This window comes from Lepeophtheirus salmonis, chromosome 14 (assembly GCF_016086655.4).
Source record: "Lepeophtheirus salmonis chromosome 14, UVic_Lsal_1.4, whole genome shotgun sequence".
Lineage (NCBI taxonomy): Eukaryota > Metazoa > Arthropoda > Copepoda > Siphonostomatoida > Caligidae > Lepeophtheirus > Lepeophtheirus salmonis.
The window spans coordinates 17,398,719-17,416,102 of NC_052144.2; the positions used below are offsets into that span (position 1 = coordinate 17,398,719).

Below are 17,384 nucleotides of genomic sequence, written 5' to 3' on the forward strand. Positions count from 1 at the left end.
ACTAAAAAATCCTTGTGTTTATAATAATTTGGCTTCATCTTTTGTTTAAATTCTTTACTACGTCCGCCAAGGAAGTTGCTTGAGGTTATATTTTTGTCTCTTTGGTTAAGGTTAAGGTAGCACAAAACGTTAAAAAAATACATAATCAAACATAACTTTAGAACATATTAAGGCACAGAGCTCAAATTGGTGTTTTTATGTACGCTTAATAAAGATGCTTCCAATGTAGGAAAAATGACCTTAAGCAGAAGTTTGCACTACAGTGCGTGCCCATTCTATTTTTTGTTTGTTTTGTCTCTCTAAAATAAATCGTTTATTTTCTTGACGAAATAAATATGAGACTAAACATGACAAAGACAGAATAAAATAAGACAAAATTAACGCAGGTTGAAGCCTTTCAGAGCAACATATGTATTTTTTATATCTATTTTTTTTCTTATTAAACTTAACAATGTAATATCAGCAATGATAAAAATCCAGTGTAGAATGGGCATGTTAAAAAAAAAGAAACCGAAAATCAACGTGCTAACCCTGACAATTTGAAGAATATTTTGGAAGAGAGAAAGAATAATGCACATGAAGTTTCATTATAACAGCTACAATCAGCTGTGACAATATATGAACCATGACATTTACTACAATTACTTCGATGTAAATCCCCAATTCTACTCTGAGTCAAACAAGGACTAACAATTATAATTCTACAACAAATCTTCAGGGTCACGTCTTTTAGGAGCACACACGAACCTTCAAACAGGTTTTGAAAATAATTGAATCTATTTATGAAAGGATATTCACGGGTCAGCTAAAAAACAAAACAGATTTACATATATTTTTTTGGGAAAAAATGGTAATTGCCGAAAATTAAGTTTCTGTTAAATACCGACATTTTTATTAGATTGATTACTTTACGACCTATACGTTGTCAGGGTCTATAGAGGGCATGTATTGTATTCTACACGATATGTATAAAACTTTCAGTAGAACTTTAGATTTTTATATGTGTGGTAGTGTCCATGTAACACTCCTTTTAAATGTCGAAAAAAACTACACAGGGGCGTCTGCAGGTGGCGGGCTAGATGCGATGAAGCATCCCCCCCCCCCAAATTAAGGAATATTTGTTTTTTACTAGAATTTTTATTTGTCGGGGCGAAAAAAATTTACGCGAAAATGTGGGTAAAAAAAATTCATTCGGGCAAATTATGAAACAGAGCAAAAAATTAATATTTTAAATTTTTTGTGAACAGCTATGGATTTTTGAAATTTTTTTGTGAATAACTGTGAATTTTTTGAAATCAAATTTACAAAAAATTTGAATTTTTTTTTGTGAATAATTGTGGATTTTGTGAAATTTATTTTCAAAAAATTTAATATTTATCCTGCGGACGCCCTGCTACATAACGACAAGATAAATAGGGTTATAAATCTTAATTTAATTATTCGAGATTAGGGAAATAAACTCAAGTTCCACAGGTTCGTTCGGTCTGCTCAAAATCATAATATTATAGAAATATAAATATTTTAGACGCAAACTCAATACTACTTACTTAATACGTACTCCTTTAGAATTATAAAAATAAAATCTTCAATTTTTAATAGAGTAAAGTTTTTTTTAAATGATACATAAAATGATTACACAAAAAAAAATCTTTTTTTTTGTCAAACTTTTTTTTGAACCAGTAATTTAAAAAAAAAAAAAAGCTAATAAATTGGATGATTGTTTATTATTACTCACAGATAATATTTATGATAGTATTTATGTGTTTATTAATGATGAGTCATCCATAGTCGCTCCACCAGGCACCCAATAAAAAAGAATCAAAATGACAAAACCGTGATTAAATAACTATAAATGGGAGCTTTCCAAACTAAAACTAAACTAAAAAATATCTCCTAAGCGAAACATAAATAAATTAAAAAGGGGATTCCTTTTTAATTTTTCTTATAAACTTAACCCATTTTCAATGTTGATCAAACGCAATTTTTTTCTTCCTCAACTGGATTTTTACTTACTTGAGACCAAGGAAAAAAAGATGGGACTGCATCTCGTTTAAAATGCCTATATTCTTTTCCTCCCATGGAAGCTAGAGTTTGTCTTGGCACTCGGAAATCTTCTCGTCTCAAAGCAATCTTCCAAGTAAGACATGTCCTTTCATTTGATGGGAATCGAAATGATCCTCGTCTCGAGCACCCATATAGAGCACGAGACAATGGCATATATATAAGTTATAATAATGACTAACTTATAAATAACAAATATTCCAACTTCTAAAGATTAAATATTACTAATTAATAAGTAATATTAATATAAGTAAGCCAATTAATTATAAATCTTATAAGTTATTATAGTTTAAGAATACACTGGCAGCATACAACTGTTCACGTAATCTTACGCAACACTAGTGCCCTTAAGCAATCAATACTTCTTTAAGCCCATGCGAGAGTGAGTTGCACCACCTTGCAGATATTTTAAAGTTGTCTCGTGCCCTATTTGAAGATCGTTTTGGAGGAGAGGATCTTAGCTATCAGCTACAACCACCTGTGACAAGGGAGGAGTGCGAGAAGTAAATAGACAAGGACTTGGCAAGAATGACACTGATGTTTATCCTCAATTTTACTCTGATACTTTAAGTATAGAGGAAAGAAATCTTATTGAACCACAACAAAGGAAAACATTTTTTTAGGGAATATCCATGACATGGTTATGAGATTGTCAGTTCCTTCTTTGTTCTTGATGAACCTGTTTTTATCATAGATGACTTCATTTTAAGTCATTCATTTCTCACCTCTGGTAAAATTGATTTGACCTCCTTTTTCTAATTGATTAAAAGTGTCGAAAATAGTGTTTTAGATTTGATTTCTAATACCAGTATATGTTTGTGGATCATTCTTGAAGAATGTACTATCAAGGATGTCTCGTTGTCCCTTGTAAATATAGATGATAGATTATTTCTGCTTGAATTTATATTTCTAAATTCAGGAATTTTAAGGTCATATTTTGGATTAAGAACCTAAGTATGGATGATGTTAAGCAATTTATAAATTTGTCCAGCTTTTGCCTATTTTGAAGCAACAGATCGTTATCATCGCCATTTTTTCAAACTGAAGACACAATACATAATTATGTTTGGTAGATATTTCTTTAATTTCAAATGTCGATCGACATTCGATCGAAAAGTTTTTTGATGCAATTAATACTCATTATGTAAAGTAATTAACCTTTTAAAATAACATGTTAGAATAAACTTATGAAGTACACTTTGAATTTATTTTTCAATTTTATATTTATAATTGTTATTTTAAAAACCTATTATGGATTACTCAACATTAGTATTATTTTTAATAAATCAAAATTGAGGTGCTAAGACATTTAAATATTTTACTTTGGAATTAATTTTTATAATTATCATTCATAAAATAGCCAAGAACCACATTTGAAGATGTAATCTCTTGTGGATCTAAAAATACAACAATTCGATGCCTCTGATAGTAACACATGAATGCGAGTGTCTCAAAAATCATCCAAATCTGTGAGGGTTGGGTTACATTTTAATTTATTTTTTTGTTGATTTCATATGGAAGGACTCTATAGTTTGATGTAAAAATAAAAGACATCTATTGGTATGTTATGTTACATTTTTGTAATTGTTCCTGGCCTCTTTTACAAAATACAATTTATATACAATATACACCTACAAATGTAGGTCCTACAATCTATATACATAAATACCTTGAAACAGGAACAGCTGTTACATTTTTTCCTCAATACATAAATTCGTCAATACACTTGTTTGAAAAAGTGTGTTGTAAAAATATTTTACACAGGGTGCGGAAACGAAACTTATAATTTTTATTTTTTGAAAAATGTGGTAATAGACAAAAGAATTTTGCTTCAATAACAGCCTCCACACAAGGTCTGAAGTTCAAGGAGCTATTAATGATGAACTGGCCAGAACGGTGGTCCAACTCCTTGGTGATGGTGGACTTCAGTGATCCAATAAAAAGGGTGAGGGGTCCTATGGATATTGGACTCCAAAATGCACCACACTGGATCTAATGGATTAATTTTGGAGTTATTACTAGGCCAGTAGTTACCAGTAGTAGACCTGAAAATGCCCAAATTCCAGGCATAACAACTATTGTACTTTTATTTGATCCATCACGCCTTCTCGCATCTTTACTTTCATCCAGGGTCTTCCTGATGTTGAAACATAGAGCGGAACAGTTAAAAAAGCGTGCATTGTATTATTCTACATTTTCCACAGTTATGCATGCTTAAAAAATAACTTTTGATATCATTCGATATCTGTAACTGAGAAGTGAATTTCCTCCCGTTAAGAATTCCCTTCATGGAAGAAAGTATTTTCTTCTTCCTAGATACTGGGAGATTTAGCAATGATATATAATTTGCAAAAATGTTTCCCGGTTCCGCAGACTTCACAACTCCATAATGAAACTTGATATACAATGGTATCAGAGGTAGGTGTATTTTCGATGTTATCTGAAGAGCAAAAAAACAAAACCTTCCACTATGAAAATAGGAATCTAGTTTTAGATTGTGAAAAGTAAGGGCATTCTCAAAGATGGCAATCCTCTCAAGCTCCTCATGTCCTGGAAAGTTTTTGAAAAATATTCGATGTTATCTTCAATGTCGGTTTTTTTGGATGATATCAATAGTACTATTATTGTCAAATCTTGGAGTCTAGGACCAAACTATTCTTTGTTCTTAATTATTTGACTAGATATACACTGATGGAATAATAGGAGATAACAGAAGCAAACATAAAAATGCCATTATATTGACGATTTCTTGATAAAACTTCTTCATTCTAATTGAGGCATTTTAGTCATATCAACAAATAACTTTATATATCTTTGGAAGAATACCAGCAAATAAAGACAATGTCCCTCCCAATTGCTTGCTCCGTCTTTTTAAGGTGTTAATATATCTATTATGGAAAATCATTTTCATCCAAACTTTTTTCCTCTCCATAATTTTCTTAGCTACTGAGAGAATAACCGACGTTACATAAATTATTTGCAAAACAAGCTTGGTATTATATAGATCGGCCATTTTTTGTAAGTTCAATTTCGCCATTTGTAGCAAAAAATGTGTACAAAAGAACTTAAGTTTGACCAATCTGAGGGGCAGAGTCTTTCAGAGTTCCGTAATATCCCCAAAATTATAATTTTTTTTCACATTTTACATGTGTTGATAACCATAAGTGGTAAAGGTTTCTATTTGCCTAAAGAAATAATTGAGGTTCTGTCCCCATTGATTTTCAATCCTGATTTCACTGAGAACTTACTGAAGAAAGCAAGGAGGATATACAATTTATTCTCTTCAACAGTTGAACTTCTGAATTTGCCTCCACCATGAGAGCCAGATCATCTGTATACAAATCCACTAAATGACGTTTCTCAGCATTGAAGGTACCAAAACCTCCGTATTTACGTAATAAATTAGATGTCATTAATTTCATAGCTGCATCAAATAAGATTGGCAGCCTACTGTCTACAACTTTTTCCCAACTCAATCGGTTTATTCTGTATTCCAATGATGGAGATGATTGATGTTCCATCATTATAAAGAAAAGCACGCATAGGATTGATGAAACATCTTGGTAAATATTTCTGAACAGCTCTGAGGGCGAATATATGGGAAATTGTGTCAAACGCCTTGCTAAAATCAATCTCAAGGAGTGCACCATATTTTTCCTATGCCTAACCAGATCCATAGAAGCTTGAATATTTCTTGAAACTTCTACATCTCATTTTGGCTGACGCCCAAAAAATGTAAAGGACCCTTGAATCATAACATACTTGTGATGAACACTTGTCGGAGGGATAATTTTTATATCTAATTAAAAGTTCAACAAAATTTCAGTGAGGCATTACTTATGAGTGTTGTTTACTTATAAGTAGATAGTTTACATATCCGTGGATAATAGCGCCCTCTTTTAATTATTTTTGTTATTACGACAAAAAGAATTCCAAACTTGATATTTTTTTTTGTATATTTATTCATTATCTATAGATTTCAAATTACTATTCTAAATTATTATTTATTCAGTACATAATGTACATATTATTAAGTCATTACTTTATTCTAACCCAGTATAATATACGTAATGATAATACATGTGCAATAAATTATTTTAACAATATTATGATGATTAAAAAAAACCCTAGAAGAATCATTCAAACCAATTTTATAAAGTAAAAATAGAATCAACTAAAATATTTGACAAAATTGAGGAGGGTGCTATATTATATTGTAACTTCGATGTATATTAAAATGAAAATGCGAGGATTTTTGTGTGTAAGGAAACAATTGTAACTTGTAAAAGCTATTGATGAATAATTAATGAGTAACAACTGTACAATTGTGTTCTCGGACGCTTAAAATGGATACATTTTCACTTCTCTGACGATGTATAAACTCAACATTTTCTCCAAAAAGTGTCAAATTTTATCGGCTTTTTTAATATATAATTTTAATTTAAATGTAACGGCGGCGCTATGTGCAAATAAACTCATAACGTAAAAAAGGATAACATTTTCTTCAGAAAAACGTTCACTCATAGTGAGGGGTTCAGAGCAGTCATGAATACAATACCTGGTAGGTAAAAAATGAAAATAAAACGAAAAAGAACGTTGTAATCCTATAATTTGAACAATGTTTTTTTTTTGGGGGAGCATTAAAGCTGCTGTGAAGTTTTATTAGATCAGCTGCAAGCAGCTTTGACAGGAATAAAATAAACAATAATCCCACTCCGTATACAAAAAAGACATATATGCTGGATTTTATACGATGTTGATTCTCCATTCTACTCTGAATTCAACAAGCACTCACACTTATGACTCCCGAGCAAAGCCTTGTTGTTTCTCTCCGTCTTTCATGAGCACACAAACTAGTTATTACTATATACTTAGATGTTCTGTCTTCAAGAATTAATAATAATGATAATTAGCTTTGGAAAATAAAAAAAAACCTGTTCAGATTGGTAACAAAAAATAAAAGCAACTCTCACTGTTTAGAAAATATTTTATACATATCTACCTCAGGGTTATATAATGTAATATGACATCATTTTAGTTGTGTATTTTTACCCTTACTGAGATTCCATCAATTTTCAAATATTCTCTAAATTAATACAGTTTACCAGTTTACACGATTTTGAAGTGATCAACACTTCTCCATATTCCTATTCTAATAAATCTATTTTGACTTTATAAATATGCATTTAAAAAAATAAGACAACTTGGGTCTAGAGAATGAGTCTGAACTTTATATATTTTCCTATGAAAACAAAATATCTAGGTAAAATGAAGGTATAACAACGTTGTAACAAGATAGATTATAAGTATGTATGTACGCAAAAATTAAAGATGTGTCACAAGCAAAGAGATAAAGGAAAAATATTAACTTTGTTATAATGAATTGAATAATTCATAAACGACTGTATAATAAAATTTAGAATGTAATAACTTGATTGAAAGGAATCAAAAAATGGATTTGTACTTTAATAGAGAAATATAGAAACTTTGTCATTAATTTTGTTATATATATATATAATCATAAAGTTGATAAATTTTACGTATATACTTAGGAATTAAGTATATACGTATGTTCAAATTGCATCTTTGATCCTTGGACTAAAAGAGGAACATAATATTATATTGGAAACATGAAAAATATTAATTCTATCACAGATAAAATAACTTTCTGAATGAAGAACTTTTCATCCTATGTTGTAGGTTGAATCATTTTTGGTGGCTCATATTCATTGTCTTGGGAGTTGAATACCATTTTGAACCATTCCTGTAAATAACTTGGATCCAGTAATTGAAAAATACTCCAGTCCCTACGTACAAAAGGGATTTGATGGAGACCAAAGGAAGGGATGAAATCCATTTGATTCAATATTGGATCGGGACCAATGGACACAATCAAGCATCTTCTTTCAGACCCATTTAAACTAACCCAATCTTTATAAAATCCCTTGATAGTCTCTAAGGTCACTTTGGGATCTAATTCCTCTTCCAACAGATCGATTTCTTTTTCATTTCGTCGAAAATCATAGGTTTGCTCCATGATTTCTTTCCATAAAGCGGGTGCCTCATCTTGCATTCGAATTCGATTTTCTTTTTTATGAATTGAAATAGATTTTCGCGTTGCATTGAAAAGTTCTTCTCCTACACAGTCGTTCAAAAAACTCTCAAGGGACTCCAAGCCTTGATTTATTGTATCGTAAATGAAATGAAGTGGATACTGTGACTCAATTAAGACTCGATAGCCTAATGTTCGGTTGACTGAACGAATATCACAGTGAACAACGTAGCCAAGGGGAACAACGTGTTTCAAATAGCTGAGGAGTTTGGCTCTGGTTAAGTGATGGAAAAGATCGATTATTATGGAATTGAGAGGAGAAATAATTTCATATTGAAGGTAAAAAAGGACGCAAGAGGAGGACTGAATTTCATTGGAGACAAGGCATAAATTTTGACTCTGTCTTGGTAATTTATATTCTTCTATAGATTGAAAAATGATGGGAGATGAGTCGAGAAGGGATGCTAAGGTGGAGCTTTCATTATTATTGTTGGCATTCTTGTAGAGTCCTTCGTCAACTGGATTGTCTGAAATAATAAATAAGACTTCATCACTAAGTTATACACGATTATAATCTTACATTTCACTCCGTTTGGAGCGCTCCGTCTTTTACAAATAGCATTCTCATATAAAACAATCTTTTGAACTGGATCCTTCAAGAACCATTCCTCCAAATGTGGAAGTGGTGTCTCATCAATATTGAGTCCAAGTCCCTCCGCTCTCATCTTCAAGTAATTTAATTTTGCTTCAAATAAGGAATTGAGCATAGAATTTGCCGTTTCCAATGTTAAATTTCCATAAAAAAAGGCTTCCAAGGAATGCTTATCCAAAAAGTCAAGAGCAAAATGACGAACGTCACTCAAGCTGATAGATTTCAATGCTTTTAATCGATCACTTCTATCGAAAGTCTGTTGACAAAGGATTGCTCCTAAGAAATGCTTGGATTGGATCTTTAGACTCTCTGCTTCAGAGTTCTCTAGGCATTTGACGTGAGCATCAAAAATCTGTGGAAAACGTGGAATTGTATATAGTACGTAAATGTAATATATATGCTTTTCATCATTAAAGAAATATTTCAGCACTAAGTTATTCACTCTATGTTCATACTTAATTGTTATTTAATGGCTTTAAAAGTATAGTAGGATATAATGTTTTATAATTATAAATGCAACCATATATCTAACATATTAATCATTGTATTGTTTCACTATAAAAAGACTCTCCAAATATTTCATATGCTTGTGTTACACTTTTAAATTTAGATCATTATAATTACACGAATATCTGCGGATTTATGATTATCATATCATACCTCTTTGAAGCGGTTCTCGTCAGAAAATGTTGTATTGTATATTTCTTTCAACACACTTATGAGGTAAAGAGGTTGCTTCTCTGAATAGCCCTTTATAATGAGTTCCAGTCCCCATTTGGAGGCTTTGAGTACATAAAATATCCCAGCCAACTCTCCGACATAAGAAAACTCAACTAAGGCATCACGGATAAGAAAGACAAATAAATGATTGAGAGCAGACTTCCGAGCATCGGAGTTACTTTCCATGGATGAAAATTTAAAAAATAAATAGGAATTTGGAACTTCATATTTACTGGTTGAAGGCAGGAACCAGACGCGTGTACGAATCCTTTCAAGGTCCGCTATGAGATCGGGAAGATGTTTCTCTCGACTGCTATAAGGCACAAGGGAGATTTCATTCATTATAATGAATTCATTTTTATGTGGAAGAGTTAGATCTGGATGAAGGGGAACTGTTTTCCATGAGTTTACCACAGGCTCTGGTATCTTCTCTATATGATAATCGGTTCCAAAATGATTTTCAACCTTAAATGAAATTTGATTATAAAATTTACAATTAGATATGTTTGTTGAGATTTAATAGAAAATATCAACTCCAGTAATTAATGTTATTTCGAAAAGTTTTGTGGGTTTTTTAAATTAAAAGTTTTAAAATCTATTTTACAGAATTTGTTGAATGGATTTCCTCTTTTTTACAAATTATAGTAACTTTCTTTAATAGAATTTTCATATAAATTCACTATAAATTATATAATTCCACAATAATAATGATTTCATTACTAAAAATATCTCACAATTAAACGTTTTTGGGAAAAGTTATAGCCTTTGTCAATAAATTATGTCATTATTATAGTTTTAATTTATGTCAATACCATGTAACATTTGTTGTTCATACTATATATATATATAAGTTAAAAGTCATAGCTTTCGAGTTATAAGTTGGTTTTTTTTTAATAGCTGTAAGTGATACATATATATGAAAGTTAATGAACCTTTTAATGTATATTTAGTTCATTAAATATTAATTTATTAAATCGAATGTACTCGGAAAGTTATAAAAAATATTTAGAGGAGAAATATAATAATATATTCAATCCTTTAATTTGGACGTATTCACTCGTCAAAAATCTCTCAATGTACATACATAAATAGTAGAGTTTCACCAAAAATATCACGTTTCAAGCATACAAAACGTAGAGTAACATTGAGGAATTGTTATAATTGTAAGGAATTGAAGATCGATGTTGGAGTAATTCTTGTCAACATCCTTGTTTATTTCCTTCTCCGCTCTCCTTCGTCCCTCGTCACAGCTGCTTGAAACTGATCTAATGAAACGTCATGACAGCTAAGCTACTCTTCGCCAAAACATTATACAAATTTTCAGGTCTACTTGTTTATTTTGGTACACTTTTTTTAACATACCCAAGATAACCCCGATTTTCATTACGATATTTTGAAGGGTAATTTTTAATCTTATACTTTTTGTATTGGAGCAAGAAAGTCTCACAATTATATCGTATATGGTTATACGTTATTTGCTTCTCGTGCTCTCACTCACGACCAGAGTCGACATCAGAACCCATTCAAAGGGGGACGGGCTGTTTAATAAAAAACGACGATATATATTGATGCCAACATAATCAAACTACTTTTTATCGCTTGTGCCTTTCATAAAGTCCCCTTGTTCTGACACCTATTTTATCACTTATCAGTGGAGTTGACATTTTTGTCAGGAAAAAAAACGAGTGTAAATAGAAGGCGGGAGTACATATGGTACTACTGAATTACTACCTTGTTAATATTTGATTACTGTTACATGATTTTGGGTGTAGAACCTAAATTACTGTTTTAAAGTGGAGAGTTTTCTACATTTAAAATAGCATTAGTGCAATTTAGATATTGTAATTTATTTAAATTCCTATGTATTTATTTTATTAGGAATTTTTAAAACAATTGTTGCCAAAGATATGCTATAATGCTTACGTGAGAGGGATAAGTTATCACCATGAAGACCTACTAAATAATGAACAGAAAAGAACAAGCGCAATAACTGTTTTTCCTTTTCTAATTTTTAAACGTAATTTTTCATTACAAACATGTTAACTCTACTTATAAGTTACTTATTTAGTCATATTAGTCATTATTGGGAGATTATTTTGTACTTGTAGAGGTTATTTTTCATTAATAGCATATGTTTACAAATTACTGAAAGGTATTCAAATATCCGGTTTGAAAAAAAAAAAAAATCGACACCCATATGTAGTTATTACGTATAAAACTGCTTAAATAAGTATCATGTGAATATTAACAATTGCAGATGAAAATATTTGCAGGAGTTTACATATTATATACATGCATAATTAATATTATTCGATAAAAATCGTACTTGAGTAGTAATGAAAACATTTTGTTTGGAAAGAAGAGTAATACGGACGTTATCCGGTCTCAAACAGCTCAAAACATGATCTACTAAGTCGGGTCTCCAGTTATTGATGATGTAATCACCACATAAAATGTCCTTTATGTCATAGAGATGTAGCCAGGTTGCAATGGAGCTTCCGTAACCTTGGACCTTCTCCATATCCTTGTACTCAAATTGTTGAATTGAAAGCATTTTAATTTCGTCAAAGAACCATCTTTGAGGCCCTTTCTCTTTCAGGAGCTTGATGTACTGGAAAACAATTTTGATGACCTCATCTACTCGGCTCTCATTTCCTGGGGATAATTGAACCGTAATGAGGAAGAAGGCGAATCCACTTGCTAGGCAGCGATGACTTGCTATAAAAAAGCACTAAATAAAAAAAAAGTAGATTAAATTGACAAATAAATGTTACCTATAATATGATTGGCATAGCCTTGTCTTTTTAGATAAGAAAATAAGCTTCCAGGTCCTTTATGACCAATCAATTGAGCTAGAATCCCTTCTGGAGAGGCACTATAGAAACGGGAGAGATCCTCCAGGCAGAAAGTCATATTAAGATGAAGAATGTCCTTTACGGGAACAATGTAGGTTTTGGATTTCATTGCACGAAATGGTTTGGCCGGCCAAATGCATTCAGGTATATTCTTGTTGACAATGACGGAAAAAAGGGATTGAGCTGACTCTTCCATCTCATCCAGGCTTCCAGAATGGATCAAACATACGGTCATGAGATTTGCAGAGTAATTAGACTTGTAAAAGTTGTAAATTTCGTAGCGTAGATTTCTCCCTGGAGAACATTTGGATAAATTTAGGGTTGCTTTTGAACCGGTTGAAAAACGGCTAAAAACATGATTTGGATTTGCTGTTGCTCTTTCCACCTGAAATTATTTCAGAATTAGACTCAATATCTACATGTTCTTACACATATATTTAGTTAAATTAAAACAAATAGAAAAATGGAAATTAGATCAATTATTTACTATATTTTTATGACAATCTGCTTATAAATACATACATAGAATAGGTATATGTATGTATGAAATTTAAAACGTTCCAGTAATCCCTTGAGACTTTAATATCATTATACAAAAAGGAAAGTTAGTTGTATACCAGTAGGGCGTATTCATATACAACATGTATATTGTATATAGTAAAATGATTCAATAAAAATGATGAACAAGAAGGATTTTGGGTTTGAAATATCTAAGTAATTATGCTTTTTTGATGAATGAATACATATCCTTAATGATCTTTTCAAATGATTCATTAATTTGAGATTTCAGGAAAAGTAATTGAAAAGATTCTTGTAGAAATTTTTGAAAAACCTCAACTACCAAGGCAGTATATTCATGGATCTAATAGGTATATGCTGTAAATGCACTCAACTCAAATAGTTTTCCATTTTGACTAACTAATCATTGTTAGGTACTTGAAATACGATAATCTTAACAAGTAAAGAAGTTATCAAAAAATGCTATCTTCCCCAAAAAAAAAACCAAAGATTTCTTGATTTGTAGTTTTGCCTATTTTTTCTACTGTTAGACACAGTTTCATGCCACTAAAATGCAAATTTCTCCTGTTATTTTTTGTCAACTGTCAATTTTACATCCACAAAGAAGTTGAACAGAGGCTATGCTTTACCTCTGTTTGTTTGTAAGTTAGGTAAAGATTACGTAAAAATTACAAATCGATTTGGATCAAACTTGGTACCAAGAGAATAATATAGGGTCACTGTAAGAGGCTGTTAAACTTTGAGAGTCAAGATCAAAGGTCAAGGTAGCATAAAATCTACAAAATGCATAATCGACCATAACTTTGGAATAAATAACTCAATTTGATTTTAGACATAGGTTTTGTGCTCTAACGAGTGTTTATTCTAGTTCTAGTATGCATTCATGTCCCTCCTTATTAGTGTTCTGATCGTTGATTTGTTGAACTCAAATTAGCTCTTCTTAAGCTGTGAACATTACTTACTAAGATTGAAGTAATCATAGTGCAAGAAAAATGTATTAACACCATACAAACTGATTAAACTTGAGAAATTGAATAAAGATAGTTTGGATTTTATTTAATAGTAGGGATTAACTATCAGATAATTGTACCAGTATTATAGCCGTATCGGAATATTGACGTATTTATCGCTTTTATGCAGGCTTGTAAGTGTTCCGCTATTTCGACGTTCCATTCATTGTTCCGTTCCGCATTCCAATCATGAGTTAGTACAATATGGACTGTACAACAGTAAATTGCGGCTTCCACTTTGATAATGTCCGGGAGGCCGTATTTGAAAAAAAGGTTTCTAGATTTTTTAACACAATAATTCAGTAAATATTAGTGTTCAAATGAGCTACAACTGACTAAAACCGGTTCATTGATTGTCAAGATGGAGGCCAAGAGGCAAAGTATAGCCGATTTGATTCGCGCTCAACACATGATTCAGAATTATAGAACTGTTCAAGTTTTTATGTTCGAGTTAAGGTAGAGTAATATAAACTTTCATATTCGATTGAAGCCTTCAAAATGTGCCCCTCAATTTCTTCCCCTATGTCACTGCCACAAAATAGGTCTCCAATCGTTAGTCTTTGCTTTATCAGACCTTTCAATTATATTTAAAGAAGTAAAAAAAATATATATATAAACTTTGATTTCTTGAATTTTTGTGTGTACTATTGGAACGGAATGCTTAAATCTCATACTTAGTGTTCAACGTTTAAAAAAAATCCGTTCCGTTCAGTATTCCGTACATTGTTTGCATGTTACACATTGGATGCTAAAGAGTTGATTGGGAAAAAGATAATATATTTTAACGAAAGACGAAAGTACTGCAAATATTATTTAAAAAAAAGTTCTTTTAGTATTTGTACTCGCAATTTTTAATATTTTATGGAATTTTATATCAAATAATTATAATTTATTTGCATGCTTAAATACATATTTGGGCATAGTTATTCACAGATATAAAAAAGTGAACTTTTTCCCAATTTATAAATACAATGAATGTAAGTAACAAAGGCGTTAGAAAACTTTTAGCTGTATTTAAAACAAATGCGGGTAGTATTTAATAAATAAAAATAAATTTGCAAATGTAAATGTGTGCTTGGATAATGCATACACACCCAACACCCACATCTACCCAAATAGTTGCTCCTTTATAGAAGATTGCATATTCATTATGCCTATGTATACTTACATATACAATAGTAGACTGTCGCGTTTTCGGGCTAATCCCTATATCCCCTCCCCCTGCACAAAGACCTTTCTGTCTAGGATAATCTAAACTAACTTTAAAAAAGTTTGAGGCCTTTCAGACTTACTATGAGTAAAAAAAATTAAAATATATACTGTTTAGTATGCCGTTTATCAGTGTAAAATTGTGTGTGTCGTGTTTTGAATAAATTAATGTGTCTACTAAGATGCGTTCAATCATTTACGGTTAACCTGTTTTACCAAACAGGACCAAGATAATGTTCCTCCTTTTTGTTCAACAACTATCACTTCAACTTGGGTTAAATTTGGATATGTAGTGTTTCACAGGGTCACTCATAATCATTAATCTGTCTTAGTACATAATAAACTAGAAGAGGCACATAGTAGAAAGTAAAACCTCAACCTAAAATCAAATTGAGTTATGAATTCACTTTTAAGTTTTGTTTAACTTTTACCTTTGACCTCTCAAAAATTTAATAGCCTCTTCAGGGGTGTTCGCAGAATTATTATTATTATTGGTTTTTGGATTTTTTTAATGAAAAAATCAAATAAATAAAATTTTTTGAAAAAAAGTTTTAAAATCCATATCTATTTACAAAAAATTATTTTTTTGCAAAATTTTTTTGAAAAATCATTCTTTTAGAAAAAAAAGATCCAAAAATGAAGTTTCAAATTTAATTATTTTGAAAAAAAAAAAATAAAAAAAATTTAAGCTATTCACACAAAAATTAAATTTTTTGAAAAATATTTCAAAAACTATATTTCCTATTTTTGGAAAAAATCTTAAAAACTAAGTTTCATAAATTAAATTTTTGAAAAATATTTCAAAAATCCACAACAGCTATTCACAAAAAATTGATTTTTTTTTTTGATTTTTTTTTAGTAAAAAGCAAAAATTCGTTATTTTAATTCCTTGTGGGGGAGGGGGGGGGGCTACAGTCCCTCCGCCTTTCCCCTTATAGACGCTCCTGGTCTTACTGAGACCATATACAATCTGTGTAACAAGTTTGATCAAAATCGAACTGTAACTTTGACTAACAAGCAAACAGGCATAAGCATAACCCCCATTCAACTTCGTTCCGGACGTAAAAATTAGTAATACTCATAGCATCATATTTGAAATGGTACAAGATGCCTAAAATATACCTAAGTATTTTGACCCGAAAATACTTTTTTTTCAAACTAAAATATTCTTTGTGCAGAGGGAGAAAAATATTTACCGGAATAGGGGACAAGCTAATCTACAGTTCATATTTAAAAAAATCCAAATACTTTTTAGGTATCATTAAGTATCCTTGACATGAAGGTAGTCAAAGCATATTATAATCCAATTACTTTAATTAAAAAATCTCTCCTCTGTCTCATTTTCTATGTAGAAGAATATATTTTTTTGTTCTACATATTTTGCTTCCCTCTTAATAAAATCATGTTCCAATTGAATAAAGAATATTTATTTACTTTTTGGAACACCCTCTCTTTCATAGTCAGTTTTCTCATATCCTAATTATAATAAGTGTCTTAGTGATTCAGGAGTTGTATTACAATGATGAAAGTTTATATTTCCTAAGAACAAACATATGGTAACTTTTCGAAACTATTTTGGGAGATAACTTAAAAGGCTTTCTTTGGTGTGTTTTCATATTTGGACGACATCCATCTTGGATGATCTAAAAGTAACAAAATTTTATATTATAAATAATCCTTGAGTACAGCCCCACATTTTTCTGTAACGCATAAATGTCATCTCTCCAGATTTTACATCATTTATGTATTATCATACTTGAATGCCCTCCCCCAATTTAAAAGCCCTAATTGTGCCTCTGCCTTGCTTCCATGTCACAAAAATTTGTTATTTTTAAAGAAACTAAATAAAGTTTTCATTTTAAATATTTTTTGAAAATTTGTCTACTTTGTTTAAAAAATATATCAACAACTATATTGCCATCTTACGGGTTATTATGCTAACTGTGACATTATTGAAATTTTACTATGTTTTGACCAACAAACAAATTTTCCAAAGTTTTTTATCCTCCCTCTATCCATGATATTTAAAAGGCTCACGAAAATGTTAGAGATTAAATAATAATATCATGTAATAACAGTTTCCTAAATACTTATCTTGAACCCCACGTGATCCTTTCTAGTAATGTTACGTTTTTTGAAGACTATTAATGAAAGAAAAAATCGATAATAAATATTGAGACTTAAAAACATGACTTTTCAATACATGTATGTAACCTTTATTCAGCTGTCAAGAAAAGTCAATAGATTTCTTTTTGAATAAATAAAGCTGTTAGTAAAAATATTTACAATGATAAAAGAATGGATTT

General features: G+C 30.7%; 2 protein-coding genes across 3 annotated transcripts in view; both read right to left on the reverse strand.

The window, feature by feature from the left end:
* dUTPase (Deoxyuridine triphosphatase) overlaps window positions 1-17,384 on the reverse strand; it is a 98,117-nt gene that overhangs the window by 28,501 nt on the left and 52,232 nt on the right. The gene's annotated exons all lie outside the window — the stretch shown is intronic.
* The window catches only part of LOC121129636 (insulin-degrading enzyme), a 123,858-nt gene continuing 113,744 nt past the window's right edge, over window positions 7,271-17,384 (reverse strand). For both annotated transcript variants that reach the window (XM_040725364.2, XM_071893508.1), the window contains exons 4-8: window positions 12,260-12,725; window positions 11,812-12,203; window positions 9,426-9,950; window positions 8,694-9,117; window positions 7,271-8,640 (exon numbers count right to left, since the gene is read on the reverse strand). In XM_040725364.2, the coding sequence (XP_040581298.1) occupies window positions 7,751-8,640; window positions 8,694-9,117; window positions 9,426-9,950; window positions 11,812-12,203; window positions 12,260-12,725 (2,697 nt within the window). In that variant the 3' untranslated portion in view covers window positions 7,271-7,750. The remainder of the gene's footprint in view (window positions 8,641-8,693; window positions 9,118-9,425; window positions 9,951-11,811; window positions 12,204-12,259; window positions 12,726-17,384) is intronic.